The 14,524-nt window shown below is 41.6% G+C and overlaps 1 protein-coding gene across 1 annotated transcript in view; it reads left to right on the forward strand.

Moving 5' to 3' along the window:
* Positions 1 to 34: 34 nt before the first annotated feature.
* The window catches only part of PLD5 (phospholipase D family member 5), a 306,170-nt gene continuing 291,680 nt past the window's right edge, over positions 35 to 14,524 (forward strand). Inside the window, exon 1 of the mRNA XM_019549792.1 lies at positions 35 to 333. Coding sequence (XP_019405337.1) covers positions 148 to 333 — 186 coding nt within the window. The 5' untranslated portion in view covers positions 35 to 147. The remainder of the gene's footprint in view (positions 334 to 14,524) is intronic.

Consider the following 14,524-nt stretch of genomic DNA (forward strand, 5'->3'; position numbering starts at 1 on the left):
CGCCCGCGATGCCCCACCGCCGGCGGCCGGGGGCGCCACGAAGGGGCAGGCGCTCGCGGCTCCCTCCTTTCCCCTCCCCTTTCCTTCCTCCCTCCTAGTTTCCCCGCGGCTCCTGGCGTCCCCCGGACTTTGCCTTGTCATGTCAAGATGGAAGTCAGGCAGGACTGGCTCTCCGCAGCCCCCCACGAGGGCTTCGAGCAGATGAGGCTGAAGAGCAGACCCAAGGAGCCGTCCCCGAGCCTGGCCAGAGCGGGGCCCAACTTCTACAGCACGGTCAAGCAGCAGGACTACAGTGCCAGCGTCTGGCTGCGGAGGAAGGACAAGCTGGAGCACGTAAGCTGGCTGCCGGCCCCGGCGGGGGGCTTCCTTGGGGGCAGAGCCTGTGCCGGGCGAGCGGGTGGCTGGCGAGAGGACCGCGCTGCCCACAGGTCGGTCCCGCGGGCCAGGCGGGGACCTCCCGAGCCAGGTGCATCTGTCCACCTGCTGTCACGGTCCCCAAAGAGGAGCCGCCTGCCTGGGAGGTTATTCATCCAAACTGGATTCTCCTTCCCCATTCAGCAGTACTCGGGGGGGGGGGACTTGGCCATGCAGACCAGAGCTGTGGAGTTCCTCTCCTGCATCTCTCTTATGGCCACAGGGCAAACCCTTCCCTGGCTGGATCTGGTATCCTAGACCTTTAAATCTGTGTGGAGTACAAGAGATTTCCCTCCAGGACCAGTTCCTGCAGCAGTTGTACATGACTTAACTAAGTAGGGTTTTCTTTGTGTGTCTCTGTGTGTGTGTGTGTTTGTTGGGGACCGTAGGACACTCTGTGCTGTGGATGGATGGCTGTTGTGGATATTTTGTAAGATGCTTGTAGGTATTCCCTGTGATTCGGAGGTTTGAAAGCAATGGGTTGGTTTCTTTTTTTCTTTCTTTTTCATGCAACTTCTCATAGTGAGGAACTGAGCTGAGATGGATTTCAAGCTGTGTTGAAGAGTTTCCTGCCTGGCTTTCTTTTAGGTGAAGCCCATTGTTACAGTGCGCAGTACAGTTGAGGCAGGGACGTGGCTGCACACTTATTGAGGATGGGCAAGAGTGTGGATGGCTCACTTAATGCGACAGACTGCAAATTGCTCACTAATGGAAAAAAGGGGTGGAAGTTGCATACAGTTGAAACTGACTTTGAAATGGACCAAAAAAATATTACTATTAATGCTTGCTATAGGAAAGAGTTCCCTAATGCAAAGAAGTGGTGGCAGTCGCAATACAGTTAAAACCTCACTTTTGAAGTGGACTGAAAAATAATACTATTAATACTTGTTATAGGAAAGATTTTACTAATGAAAAGAAGGGGTGGCAGTCACATACTGTTAAAAACTGGTTTTGACATGGACCAAAAAATATTACTACTAATGCTTCTTATGGGAAAAGTTTTTTTAAAAAATGGGATTAATTGCCTGTTATAAGTGTAAATTACCTTTTCTTGCTTAGAGGCAAAGATTTTTATGGGTGATCTCTTTTATTGGACTACCTGCAGAGTTGGGAGGGATATAGGCAACCATTCAGGTATGAAACATCCTTCTTCAGGTCTTGGATACATAATAATTATAGGCAGAACTTTAGAAGCTAAGCTTTTAAAGATGACCCCCCTCCCCCAAATTATGTTAATTGGCTGTTAAAGGTGTTATATAGCATTTCCACCAAAATGCATACTATAACAGTACTTTTTGAAGTACTTGTGGCTGTTTGTGAAATATTAGCTTCAGTTGTTTACAGTTCTACAGAAACAGCAAGAGCTGATGAACTGTTGGATATAGCACATTGCAAATATTTGAGAAGTATTGAATTCAGTCTGATTTATTACACGCGTGTCCCTGATTCTTTACACTAACAAGGCATCACAGTAGTAAGCTTGTAAGCAGAGCCCTTTCCCATTGTGAATCAGAAAGAAAGGTCAATGCTTTTTCTCAGTAGGACTGATTGTTAAAACATAGAAAGCACAGAAATGCAAGTACTGGATTTTGTAACAGGTTTTTGCTTGAAACATCTACATGTTGATTATCGTTTGCCAAGATATAACACTACTCCCTCATCCATAATCAATCAACAGTTAGATAATTACACTGTTCACGTATCTGAACATTAGCATGGTCAAACATATATTACAATGTTTTCAAATGGATTTTTAATGTCTAGGAGGGCTAATAAAGGCTCCTTATTTGACGAGGACAAGTAGGTAACCCTTTAGTTTTTTATGCTTATTGATGATGAAGTCTGAATTGGCAGCCTAGTAATCTGTAATAGCCCTGCAGCATCAGTGTGGAAAGCTTTTTTGCAATCAGTTTCATATGTCCTCCTGAGGATTGTTCTCTCCTTTGATCCAGTTTGTATTTTATTCCCATAGCCTATTTGAACAACATTAAGAAAAAAAAAAACCTGAACGTGAATATTTGTTGAGATCATGGCTGTGCTTATTGTGAATATACTGCAGTACAGTGTGTGTGCCAGATGTATTTTATACTGTATTTTTATGGTTTAGGGTAATGGCATAATTCATTCCTTGAGCAGAGCAGAAAAGGCTGATTAAAACATAGTTCACTTTGAGTGTAAATACAACTTGTATTTAATCCTGAGATTGTTTGTTTTACTCATAAAATATTGGTATCATGTAATTATTTTCTGTACTTGTTATCAAAGAACTGTTTTAGTGCTTACTTAGCTTTTCTGCCTTTTTTATTTTTGCAATAGGTTCAGTTCTGAGATGCATCATTTTTAACTGGCATGTTCATTCTTGTATTTGCTGCCTGAAAGTGAGAGGGGATACAGTATTATAGATGTCTATTGTATATGATATGGATGGAAGCTGTAAGCATGAAAATCATTCCAGTTGGGTAAATGGACTGATTTAGAGTTATATAGCTATAATAATTTTGAGGCATGGAATAGTCACATATGCAGCCAAGGAAAGTTATATATCATAAGCATAAACATTGTATGTATACCTACATTTTAAGTTTGAATCATATTTATATTTATTTGAACTGACTTTAGTAGTCTTATCCCTGGGATAATTCTAGTCTAATTTATTTTATATATTACTTTTGTTTAAACCTCTGAAGACCAAAAGAAGATACAATAAATTGATTTCTTTTGAGGTGACTAGCAGATTTATTGACTTCATTTTAGTCAATATTTGGCTAAAAGCACAAAAATATTCTTCACAGAATTTATGAAGTCAATAAATGCACTTATCAGATACGCATTGGATTTTATAGCCATAACAAAGATGTATAAGCCTAAGTTTGTTTTTTTTTTTTTTAAAGTAAATTATGAAGGGGAGATTAAGTTAGAGGTTCTAAGATCATAACTATTTGACTTTTGAGATTTCAGATCTCACACTTCAACCAATCACAATTCACTCATCTGTGAACATGGTCTGCTTTTTCTGTAACGTTTTTCCGTACTTTAATATTATTATCTCAGCACCGAGGAAGTAAAGACTAGGAACATATTGCAGACTTAACCCTTCTTCAGGCTGTTAATTAATCCTGATATCCTTTTTTGTAGTAACATTATGGTTTAAGCATTAATTAATATGTTAAATGTATTTTGCAAAACAACTTCCCATGACATAGGTTAAAAAAAAAGCTCCTCAATGTAAGGGTACTACCATAGCTCTACAGGGCTGATTTTCAGCAAGTACATAATTACATTAAAACTTAGGTCTGTGCTAGAGAACCTTGCTGAACTGAGGCCAAAATGCATACTTGCACTAAAATTAATTGGTGAAAACGGCATTAGTTCATTGTTTAAAAAGGGGATATTCAGATGTATGAAGACTGGTTAAAGAACCCTTGACTACAGAAGATTTTATAGTTTATGTTTATAGATGTTGCAGTTCTATGATTCAGAATCAGTATAACAGTGAAAAGGATTGTTTTTGGTAGGAAAAAAGATTCCTTCACATCCATCCTATATTCTGCCTTTTGAGAGAGGGATTTGTTGGAAATGGGGCATGGGTAGGGAGAGAAATTGTGTGGGTGACCTCTGAGGCCTCTGTGCTGATAACTGTCTGCACCTGGCTTACCTCCCAGGAGCTCTTCATACTCTCTCAGAATCCTTATCTCCTTCAGTGGCAACAAAACATATTTATCCAGGTGTCTTCATAGGGCTATCTGAAAATGTTTCACAATAAACTGATTAAACAAATGAGAGTGAGAGCAATTCTCAGTTTCATCTTTAGAAGCTATAACAGAATTTTGTGGTTGTGAACTGTTACGTAGGCATTCTAGTGACTCCATGGTCAAGTTCAGCCTCTCAGTTTTATATGATAAATACGTGTCCTAATTTGTGTGTTCAGAGTAATTAAAAACACGCTTCCTGAGATACTTTTTTTTTTCAGATCATAACTCTTTTGGGCTTCATAGCTATAGTTCACAACTAGTTCTGTGCAACCACGGTTATGAAATACTCTCAACATACAGACTTTGCCATCGACCCTTTTCATTCGGCTATACATGTAAAGAATAGGTAGCAGTCATGAAAAGTGGTTAACAACTTTGGAACTTCTTTCTCTGATTTTGCTCATGGATAGATTAGTATCTGAAATCATTCTTAAGACTAGCATTGTGACGAGAGGCAACTCAGCTACTTGTTATCGTTCAGGTAATATGCTTGCAACAGTTCCATTGGCTGTAGGGCTGCGAGAAAGTAGGGGGACTATGTGCTAGAGGAGAGAAAGGACAATGTTACATGGAAACAGGATCAAACTTCCAACTTGCAAATGTTAGGTCTTAGATAATTACAACACTGGCTGATGCATAAAGCACTAAGAGAGAATTCTCTTGAGCTTTGTAAGCATAACACAATTTAAATTGCATTTTCATTATCTGTCTGATCACCCCTATAGTCGCTGATACTTTGCTTTGAGACTTACTGATTTTTATTGTAAAAGTGTTACATTTTTCTTTAGACCATTCATGCAGTAGAAAGCTAGGGAATTCCTCAGCAAAGATTCTCTGCTGTAGGACAGTTAAGATCGCTAGCCTGTATGCAAGAGGTTTGACAATAATGTTAAAACACAAGAAAATAAGGTATAGACTTCAGCACTGAACATCTTTGAGAAGGTCAGTGCATATTATATGCATAACTAGCTTGCAACATGTAGATGCAGAAAGGCAGTGACGCAAGTGACAGTAGTGTGCAAAGAACTCTCTAACAAAATCAAGCGCAAATATTGTAAATGGAATTCAGACCAGGCCAACTTGGTGTTCTCTAGGTGAACAACAGAATTTCAGTGACTGTGAGGTTTAACAAAAGTAAGATTGAGAGAAGATCCTGAATCAGCAGAATTCAGTAAATCGTTACACACACATTCCCGAAGCAGCCTCTGTGCTGTGAGTTCTAAAACGTGACTAGCTTTTTTTATCAGTTAGATGACTTGATGTCTGAATATAAATGACTTTTTCACGCACTTTCAAATTTAAAAATTAAATTGGGAGTCAGGCAAATATTAGACTACAGAGAAAGTTGCAGCAAAGGAGTTATTAAAGCTTGTTTAAGGTTATATGGAAAAGGATCAGATTTCTCTGAAGAACTGACTGTATGTAAAAAGAAGAGGTACAACTGAAAGGGTTTGTGCCCTGGGCTTACCTGCTGCACAGACTCCACCACCAGCTGCTGCAGTGTGGTTTCCCTGCCCTGGTTGTTCTTGCTACAGATGCAGTATGGGGTCCATGCACCTAGGTACTGTTGCCATAGCAAAGATATAGTAAAGGTGTGGGGCTGCTGCTGCCGCTGCCAGGGTGCAGACTCTTGTGAAGGAGCGTTGTTCTGGTGCCCCTTCTAAGTTGGCACTGGGAGTGGGTGCCCCATTCCCTCCTTCCCCTCCAGTGGAGCTGTGTTACTGGGAAAAGGTATCAGAACAGGGAAAGAGGTGAGGGACAATATAGTATATTGGAATATTATATGGTTCCAGAATTTGACATGTATTCATGAGGCAATTGCACTAACATCTGCAGTTGTCTCATGAATTATGCTTCAAATCCTGGAGCATTATTCAAATCCTTATATTCTAGAAGTCTGATCAATAGACTGTTGCACTCAATGAAACACATTTTCTGGATTTCAATGGGCTTTGGATTTCCTTTAGAAGAATAATCTGCAGAACTATAATTGGGTCACTTCTCCTTGTATCAGTGATGCAAGAATGGCAAAATACATCCTTGTTATATACTTTCCATGCTGCAGAAAATCTGTTTGATTTATTTTATTTTATTTTATTTTATTTTATTCAATTTATATGTTGCCTTTCTCAACAAAGGCTCATGGTGCTTACAATTTTTGTTGAATCTTGTTTTGTTGGGAGGCATCAGACCTTATTTCTTGGCGCCTTCCAGACAAAGGGAATCATAGGAAGGATTGAATCATGATCTTTTCCTCCATTCTTTTCCTAAATTCTCACTGGTGCTTGGTGACTTGTTACTGTCCTGGGCAGTGGGTCTGTAAGTCTGTCAATGGCCAGCTTTATTCTCTGGTGTCTGAAGTTTTAGTGATCTGGCCTAGTAGTCATTTTATCTAGGAAAACATAAAGAATTATTTAGGGCTTCAGTTACCATGGAAAATAGAATTTAGGGTTTTCTGAAAATGTTATCAGAAGATATTTTTGGAAGTGGATGGACATTGGTTTCACCTCTACTAGAACAGTGAGACTCTTCCTTCCTTGAAAAGAGCTGGAACACTGCCCTTTTAAAGTTGCAAAAACACTTGTGTTTTCACCCTGCTGTGTGCATTCAGACTGGGAAACCCATAATCATTTAAAATTCTTCCTTTTTATGGAGGGAGGAACTAGACCAAGAGTGACATTGTAGGTTATGTGAGAAGCATGTTAAGCTGTTGCTCCCTAATAAGTTACTCAAGAAGATATTGGATTAGGATGCCTGTCTGATTTTTTACCGTCACCCACCTGAGAAACTAATTTCTAAGGTAAGGTAAGGAGAGAGATGTAGTCAACTGGAGAACCTCAAGGTTCAAGGATTAAAAACAGAGGAGAAATTCTGTCCCCACATAATTTTATGATAAGACTCCCCTTGACTTCTTGATAAATTCACCATAAACATCTGAATTCTTATCTACCTAAACCAAACTCTGAATCTTAAGAGTTTTTGTCTGTCTCTCTACCTCCTATATTCCCACTTATTTTGATTAAGCAGGTCAATAATATTTCAGCATATGATTAATTTCCACCCCCCCCCCAAATGTAGGTTTATATATCATTGCAAAAAGATATAGTAATACTTGAACCTCTTAATGAAAATATTATGCATGTGTTGATAATCTGTGGGCTTAGTTTGTTTGTTTCAGTTTGGTTTTCTAAAACATTCAACACTTTTTATAACGCACACATACACAAACCACAAACAAATTTATAATAATATTACTATCATGTCTCTGAAGTACAGGAAACCCTTGCCATTCACGGGGGATAAGTTCCCGTGATTCCTGCGAAAGGCAAAATCTGAGAATAGGGCATTATGTTCATGAAGGTAGTGCCCCTGGTGGCGATGGCAGGAGCTCCGGTAAGTGTTTAAAGTGTGTTTAAAATGCGGGTTTGGCATTTGCAGATATTTGAAACGGCCAGTGCTGAACCCGCAAATACCACGTGTTTCCTGTAGAAGGTAAATGAACATTTTTACATATATCTCTGTGCGCTTTCCTTGCTTCAAGCATGAATTTCAAAAGGTTACAGGTGGTCCTATTTATGGGTTTTGATAGAATCAAGTCAAAACTTTTTTCATTATTTATGTAGTTATTGTATAAATCACAAATAACAGTGTAATTGCTGTTGCTTTGAACATGCTGCTATCTTTCTTTCTATTCATAATAATAACATATCTAATTAAAACAACTTTCCTTGCTTTTTATTATTCTAATAAAGTGATGATGATTCAATAAATTCTGGCCAGTCTCTTACATTGGAGATCTTGAATTCCTCAAAGCTACTTTTAACTGTTCAGAGGGGAAACACAGTACACAGTGTTGAAAAAAGGACTGCCGCAGTAGCTGAGTGTGAAACTAGTGACAAGTGAAAATCAGTCACTAGTTTCTGCCACTGTTTTGATTTGTGTGCTCCTATAGCTAGTTCAGTAAAAGCCTATTTTATGTATTTGTAATTAAACAAAGGGGCTGTTAGACTGCAGTTTTAATTGAAGATCTGTAGAACCTATTGTAATATAAATGACATTAATAAACCAAAGAGTATCTCTCTCCTCACATATGTGATCGACAGAAAATGAATGAGCTAGATGTTACCATCATCAATGTTTCTAGTAATGGTAAACACAATATGTCGTTGTGCAGTGAACTGAAACCACTACCATCACTGAAGTCATGTAGCTTTCCAACAGCTGTCCTCCCTCAGAAATCATTCAGTTTCTTCTCAAGCAGGAATGTTTTGCTTAGGGAGAATATCTCATTGAGGTCTGTGCTGAATAGAGTCATTACCTCCACTTAGCATTTTGGGTAGTTGCTGAGCTGAGAAAGCACTGGAAATGGGAACAATTTGTAACCTAGGGTGGGATTCACACTGATTCCTTAGGCACTTGTGCTAATGTGCTGGAAACATTTGGCCCCTTGCTCCTGGAGGGTGATTCAGGCTGCTCTGGTTTGGTGCTTATAAAGCCAATTAAAAGATTTTGGAGGTGCCTATGATCAATTAGGGTTCAGATGCCTCAGCATTCCATGCCTAAGAAATGGGCAGTTCAGAAAACTTGGAGATTCCTGGAGGTAACCAACAGGAGAAGTGAAGCATGGGGGAGGAAGTCGTGTGTAAATTCCCCCTCTGGTGTCTAAAGTCATGCCTCTGAGATGCCTTGGCACCTGATTCACACTGTCCATTACGCCTCTCCATTCACCTGTGCTTTGCAATACATAGTCTTGCTGTTGAGAGTGACTGCCTAATGGGAGAGAAGGTGCCCTTAATAATCAATCCCTCAACTCCAAAAGTGGGAGACTTAAGTTCTAGGAATCTAGGCTAATACACTGCTGAAACAAAATTAACCCACACATCCCACTTCCTACCCTCCAGGCTATAGAATTTACACTTCCTGTTGATGGGCAAAAGTGCAAGAATGTGTCAGAAAGAAAAAAGGAAAGAAAGAGCCTGTCTGGGTAATCTGGTGGAGAGGAAGTCCTTCATTCCACTATCTGCTGCCAAACTTACTTCTGTTTTTCAAAACCAGATAATAGTGCTGGAAGCAAGCAATAGGGAATCTGCATATGGGACCTATTGCTTACAATAGGACTATCCAACTTCTGAGTTGCATGTTATGTGGGCTGTGCACTGTGCTGCACACCATGCTGTATGTACATCCACTGCACCATGTCAGTGGTGCCTCAGGCACCCCCATTGCACCAGGGTGGCACCCTGTGTCCCCTTGAGCTTGTTGACTGTGAGATCCCTCAATCTGGTGGCCCACATTGCATTGCCATGAACTCTGGAGGAGAGAAAGGGAGGCTGGGGACTCAGGTGGCAGCAGCAGGATGCTGCTAGGGGTAGCAGTGCTCAGACTGGGAGATAAGGGCCACAATTTAACACCTCCAGGGCCACACAAGCTCTGCCAGTTGAATAGCTCTGCCTCGCAGTATTCCCCTGCAAAGGCGGAACCTTGAGTTCTGGTCCCTGTTGCCAGGTCTGTTTATGCATTTGACTTTACACAGTCATTAATTAAAGAACAAAAACAACTCCAATAGGGCCTGGGGACTTTGGTCGATTTTGGTGTCTCCTGGCAGCCATTTGAATCATAACACCTTAGGGAAGAGTTAGGCACCATGGAGGAGCTAGATGTACCACTTTGAAAGCTTCTGTACACGCACAGAAGCCCTCAAAAAGATGTGTAGGGAATTTTTCAGTCCAAAACAGAGATGCCTAATAAATTCAAGTGCCTAATGAACTTTGTGACTACTGGCACATATCCAGTTTGATTCACGTTTGAGAACTGGGCATGTAAACTCTACCTATGTCCCATTTATGCACCTAAGGATGAAATCCACAGGACAGATGCACGGCATGGAATTGGAATCCCATAACATTTAGAAGTTGAGGGACAAGGAATCACAAATAGAAGGATAAGGAATGAGAAGAATGGGGTAAGAAAAAGTGCTTTATTATTAGATGGATACAGTCAAATTTCTTTAAGATACAATTGCAAATGAACTATCAATTATATTACATTGGTAGCCAAGGAAAACTCAGAAATAGAAAACTATCTGTAAGAGGGAGAAGATAAAGTAACCACTTAGATACCTGAAATGTGAGAGGCCTGGGGATTAAAACAGAAAGAAATGGAGGTCCTAGTACAGTCAAGGCACTATGATCTAGCTGGGTTTATGGAGACATGGTGGGTTAGTATAATTGTAATACTGTCATGGATGGTATAGCTTGTTCAGGAAAAGAAAACGGAGGAGGTGTTGCTCTATATATAAAGCTGATGTCCATATGTTATGAGCTGAAGTACGAAGTGGAAGGTAAGCCTGTTAAGAGCCCCTAGGTAAAGGTCAGAGGGGACAGCTGGAGGTGGTGGGGGAGGGGCTTCTGCTATATGCCACCAAAGAGTGGGGCAAGGCTTTTTTTAAACTGACATAAGCTTCCAATTTCAGAACCTGTTTCTTATGGGAGGCTTTTAATTACCAGGATATCTGCTGGGAGGGAAATACAGAAGCACACAGATAGTCCAACAGTTTCCTGGAGTGTGGTGTGAAAAATTTTTTGATACAGACGTTAGGTCAACTGGGGGAAAACTCTTCTCAACTTGCTGTTCACAAACAGGGAGGATTTGGCTGAGAATGTGAAAGTCAAAGGTAACCGGGGTGACAGTGACCACAAAGTGATAGAGCTTAATATCCTAAGGGGAGGAATGAAGGAGAGTAGCAGAATGAAGACTTGAGAAAAACAGACAGACTCTGGAACCTGGGGGGACAAGATCTCCTGGGGGGTAAGTCTGAGGGGGAAAAGGGGTCCAGGAAAACTGGCTGTACTTCAAAGAGGCTCTCTTAAGGGTATTATAGGAAGACCTACCTGGCTAGATAGCAATCTCTTCCATGAGTTGAAACTCAAAAGAATCATACAAAAAAGTAGAAATTTTGTCAGTAGTAGGGAAGAGTATAAAAATATTGCATGGGCATGCAGGGAGAAAATTAGGAAGGCCAAAACACAATTAGAGATTCAACTGGCTGGGGACATAAAAGATAATGAAAAAGATTTCTACTAGTATATCAAAAGTAAAAGGAAGAGAAAAGAAACCATTTGTCCCTTCAGAATACAGAAGGCAATGTAGTTATTTAGGATGATGCAGAGAAGAATTAACTGTTTAATAACCTCATTATTTCAGTTTTCACATATAAGGTCAGCTACTAGATGACAAACGGAGTTGCCAGCAAAGATAGGAAAGGAGACAAACCACCTAGACTAATGGCATAATGGGTTAGGGATAATTTAGAAAAGCTGGATGCTTTCAAGTTGGCAGTCTGGCATGCAGCACACCCAAGAATGCTAAAGGAATTGGCTGTGGTAATTTCAGAGCCACTGGCTATCCTCTTTGAGAATTCAAGGAGGTCATGTGAGGTTTTGGATGACTGGTGGTAAACATGGTGCCTATCTTTAAGAAAAGCAATAAGAAAGAGCCAGGGGATTACAGACCAGTCAGTTTAACATTGACACCTGGAAAGATCACGTAGTACCTGGAGGAGAACAAGAGGATCAGGAATAGTCAGCATGGGTATTCAGCAGGAGCAAGGTATGCCTGACCAACCTGATTTCCATAAGGTGACAAGCTCTGGTGGGGGGGGACATTGGATGTGATATACCCATTACCGTGACACCATCTCCCACAGCATTCCAATTAACAAGCTAAAGAAATGCACACTAGACGAAAGTTATGTAAGTGGTTGAATCATAGATTTCATAGACATAGACATTAGGGGCTGGAAGGGACTTCACAAGATCACTGAGTCCATCCCCCTGCCATAAGCAGGAAGTCTGCGGGGATCAAATGATCTCAGCAAGATAAACATCCAAATGCCTTTTTGAATGAATCTAGAGTAGGTGCTTGCACCTCTGGGGGAGCCTGTTCCAGATTATGGACACTCAGACTGTAGAAGTGTTTCCGTATGTTCAATCTAAATCGGCCTTCTAGGAGTTTGTGGCCGTTGGACCTTGTTATTCCTTGAGGAGCTCTGGTGAACAACTGTTCTCTCAGATCCTGATGCACTCCCCTTATATACTTATAGGCTGCCACCAAGTCACCCCTGAGCCTTCTCTTCTCCAAGCTGAAGAGTCCATGTCCCTCAACCTCTTCTTGTAAGGTTTGCTATCTTGGCCTTTGACCATATGGGTGGCTTTTCTCTGGACTCTCTCAAGCCTATCCACATCCCTCCTAAGCTGGGGGACCCAAAATGGGTACAGTATTCCAGTTGCGGCCTCACCAAGGCCAAGTAAAGCGGGAGGATGACATTCCTGATTTTGCTAGAGAAGCATTGATGGATGCATTCCAGAGTTTGGTTAGTTTTTCCGGCCATGGCATCATGTTGATGGCTCATGTTTATCTTGTGCTCAATTAGGACCCCCAAGTCTCTTTTGGTCATAGTGCTAGCAAGCGTAGCACTGCTGAGCCTATAAGTATGATGCTGATTATTCCTCCTAAGGTGGAGCACCCTATGATTCTCTATATTAAATGCCATCAGGTTTTGGACCACCCACCTTGCAAGGGTGTCCAGGTCAGTTTGTATCCCCAATCTGTCTTCTAGTGTGGCTGCCTTCCCCCATAGTTTGGTGTCATCTGCTGACTTTACCAGTCCACATCTGACACCTGAATCCAGATAATTAATGAATATGCTGAAGAGTACCAGCCTGAGAACTGAGCCCTGAGGGACTCCACTGGTCACCCTGTACCATGTTGATATGCTCCTGTCAACTAGTACTTGTTGGGTCCAACCCTGGAGCCAATTCCCCAGCCACTGAACTGTGAGAGGGTCAAGGCTGAAGTTCCCTAGCTTAACCATGAGGACATCATGGGAGACCAAGTCCAAAGGCTTTGGAATCCAGGTATATAACATCAAACTCATCTCCCTTATTGAGGGAGTGCATCACCTAATCGGAGAAGGTGACAAGGTTGGTCAGGCAAGACCTTCCAGGGACAAAGCCTTGTTGGCTGGCATTCAGAAGGTTGCCTTCTGTTAGCTTGTTGATCATGGATCCCTTGATGATTTTTTCCAGGATCTTTTCATGGGTGGACTTCAGGCTGATTGCCCTGTAGTTTCCTAGATCTTCCTTCCGTTCTTTTTTGAAGATGGGGACCACGTTGGCTCTTTTCTAGCCTTCTGGCACCTCACCCAAGTGCCACAAATTCTCATATATATTTGCCATATGGTGTGCTTACAATGTGTGCCAGCTCCTTCAAAACTGTCAGGTGCATTCAGTCTGGGCCTGCGGACTTATGGATGTCTAGCCTTTCAAGGTTGTTCCTTCAGCGTCAGTTATGGGCCCATCTCCCACTCCCTGAAAGTTTAGCATTCTGTCTGATGGTGTGACCCCCTTGCGTGGGTGGAAAACTGACGCAAAGTATTTGTTTAGGAGATTGGCCTTTTCTTGGGTGTCAGATATCAGCTGCCCCATTTTATCTCACAGGGGTCCAATGTTGCCTTTGTTCTTTTCCTACTTCCAACATATCTGAAGAAGGACTTTTTGTTGTCCTTGATTCTGACGGCTTCTCTGAGTTCAGTTTCTGCCTTGCCTTTTCTGAACTGCTTTCTACAGGTGAGGGCAAATGTTGAGTAGTCCTCCTTGGTGATGATTTCCATTTGGTGTAGGCTTCTCTTTTAAGTTTCAAAAGGTCCAGCAGTTCCCTGTTTACCCAAGGGGGCTTTTCTGCCCACTGACTGCATTTCCTGTGGGATGAGATGGACTTCCCTTGTACTTCTAGGGTTGAGCTCTTAAGGAATAACTATTCCTTGTGGGCTCCCCTTTCCAAGTGGCTGTGGCCTGTTAGTGCCTGATTGACCAGTCTCCTGAGTTTTTGAAAATCTGCCTTCCCAAAGTTGAGTGTTTCTGTTTTACTGGTGGATTTGCCCACCCTGCATTGAATAGAGAAGATGATCAGTTCATGGCTGCTGTCACCAAGCTTCCCCTCAATCCTCAGATTACTCACCAGATCATCCCCTTTGGCCAGAACCAGATCCAGCAGTGTCACTCCCTTAGTTGACCTATAGACCTCCTGTGTTAGGTAGAGGTCATCAATGCAGGTGAGAAAGCTACACAACCAGTCAGGTTTTGCCATGTGCTCTTCCCAGAGGATGTTGGGGAAGTTGAAGTCCCCCATTACAATCATGCATCAGGAGTGTGTGGCCTCAGCGAGTTCCCTATGGAATTCTCAATCCAGTTCTTTTCCTTGTTTGGGAGGTTTGCAATAGACTCCTACAGGTATACAGTTATAGTTTCATAGTTTCATATTTTGTAGGGTCAGAAGGGACCTAAGCAGATCCTCTAGTC

This window comes from Crocodylus porosus, unplaced genomic scaffold (genome assembly GCF_001723895.1).
Source record: "Crocodylus porosus isolate Cpor-Errol unplaced genomic scaffold, CroPor_comp1, whole genome shotgun sequence".
NCBI lineage: Eukaryota > Metazoa > Chordata > Crocodylia > Crocodylidae > Crocodylus > Crocodylus porosus.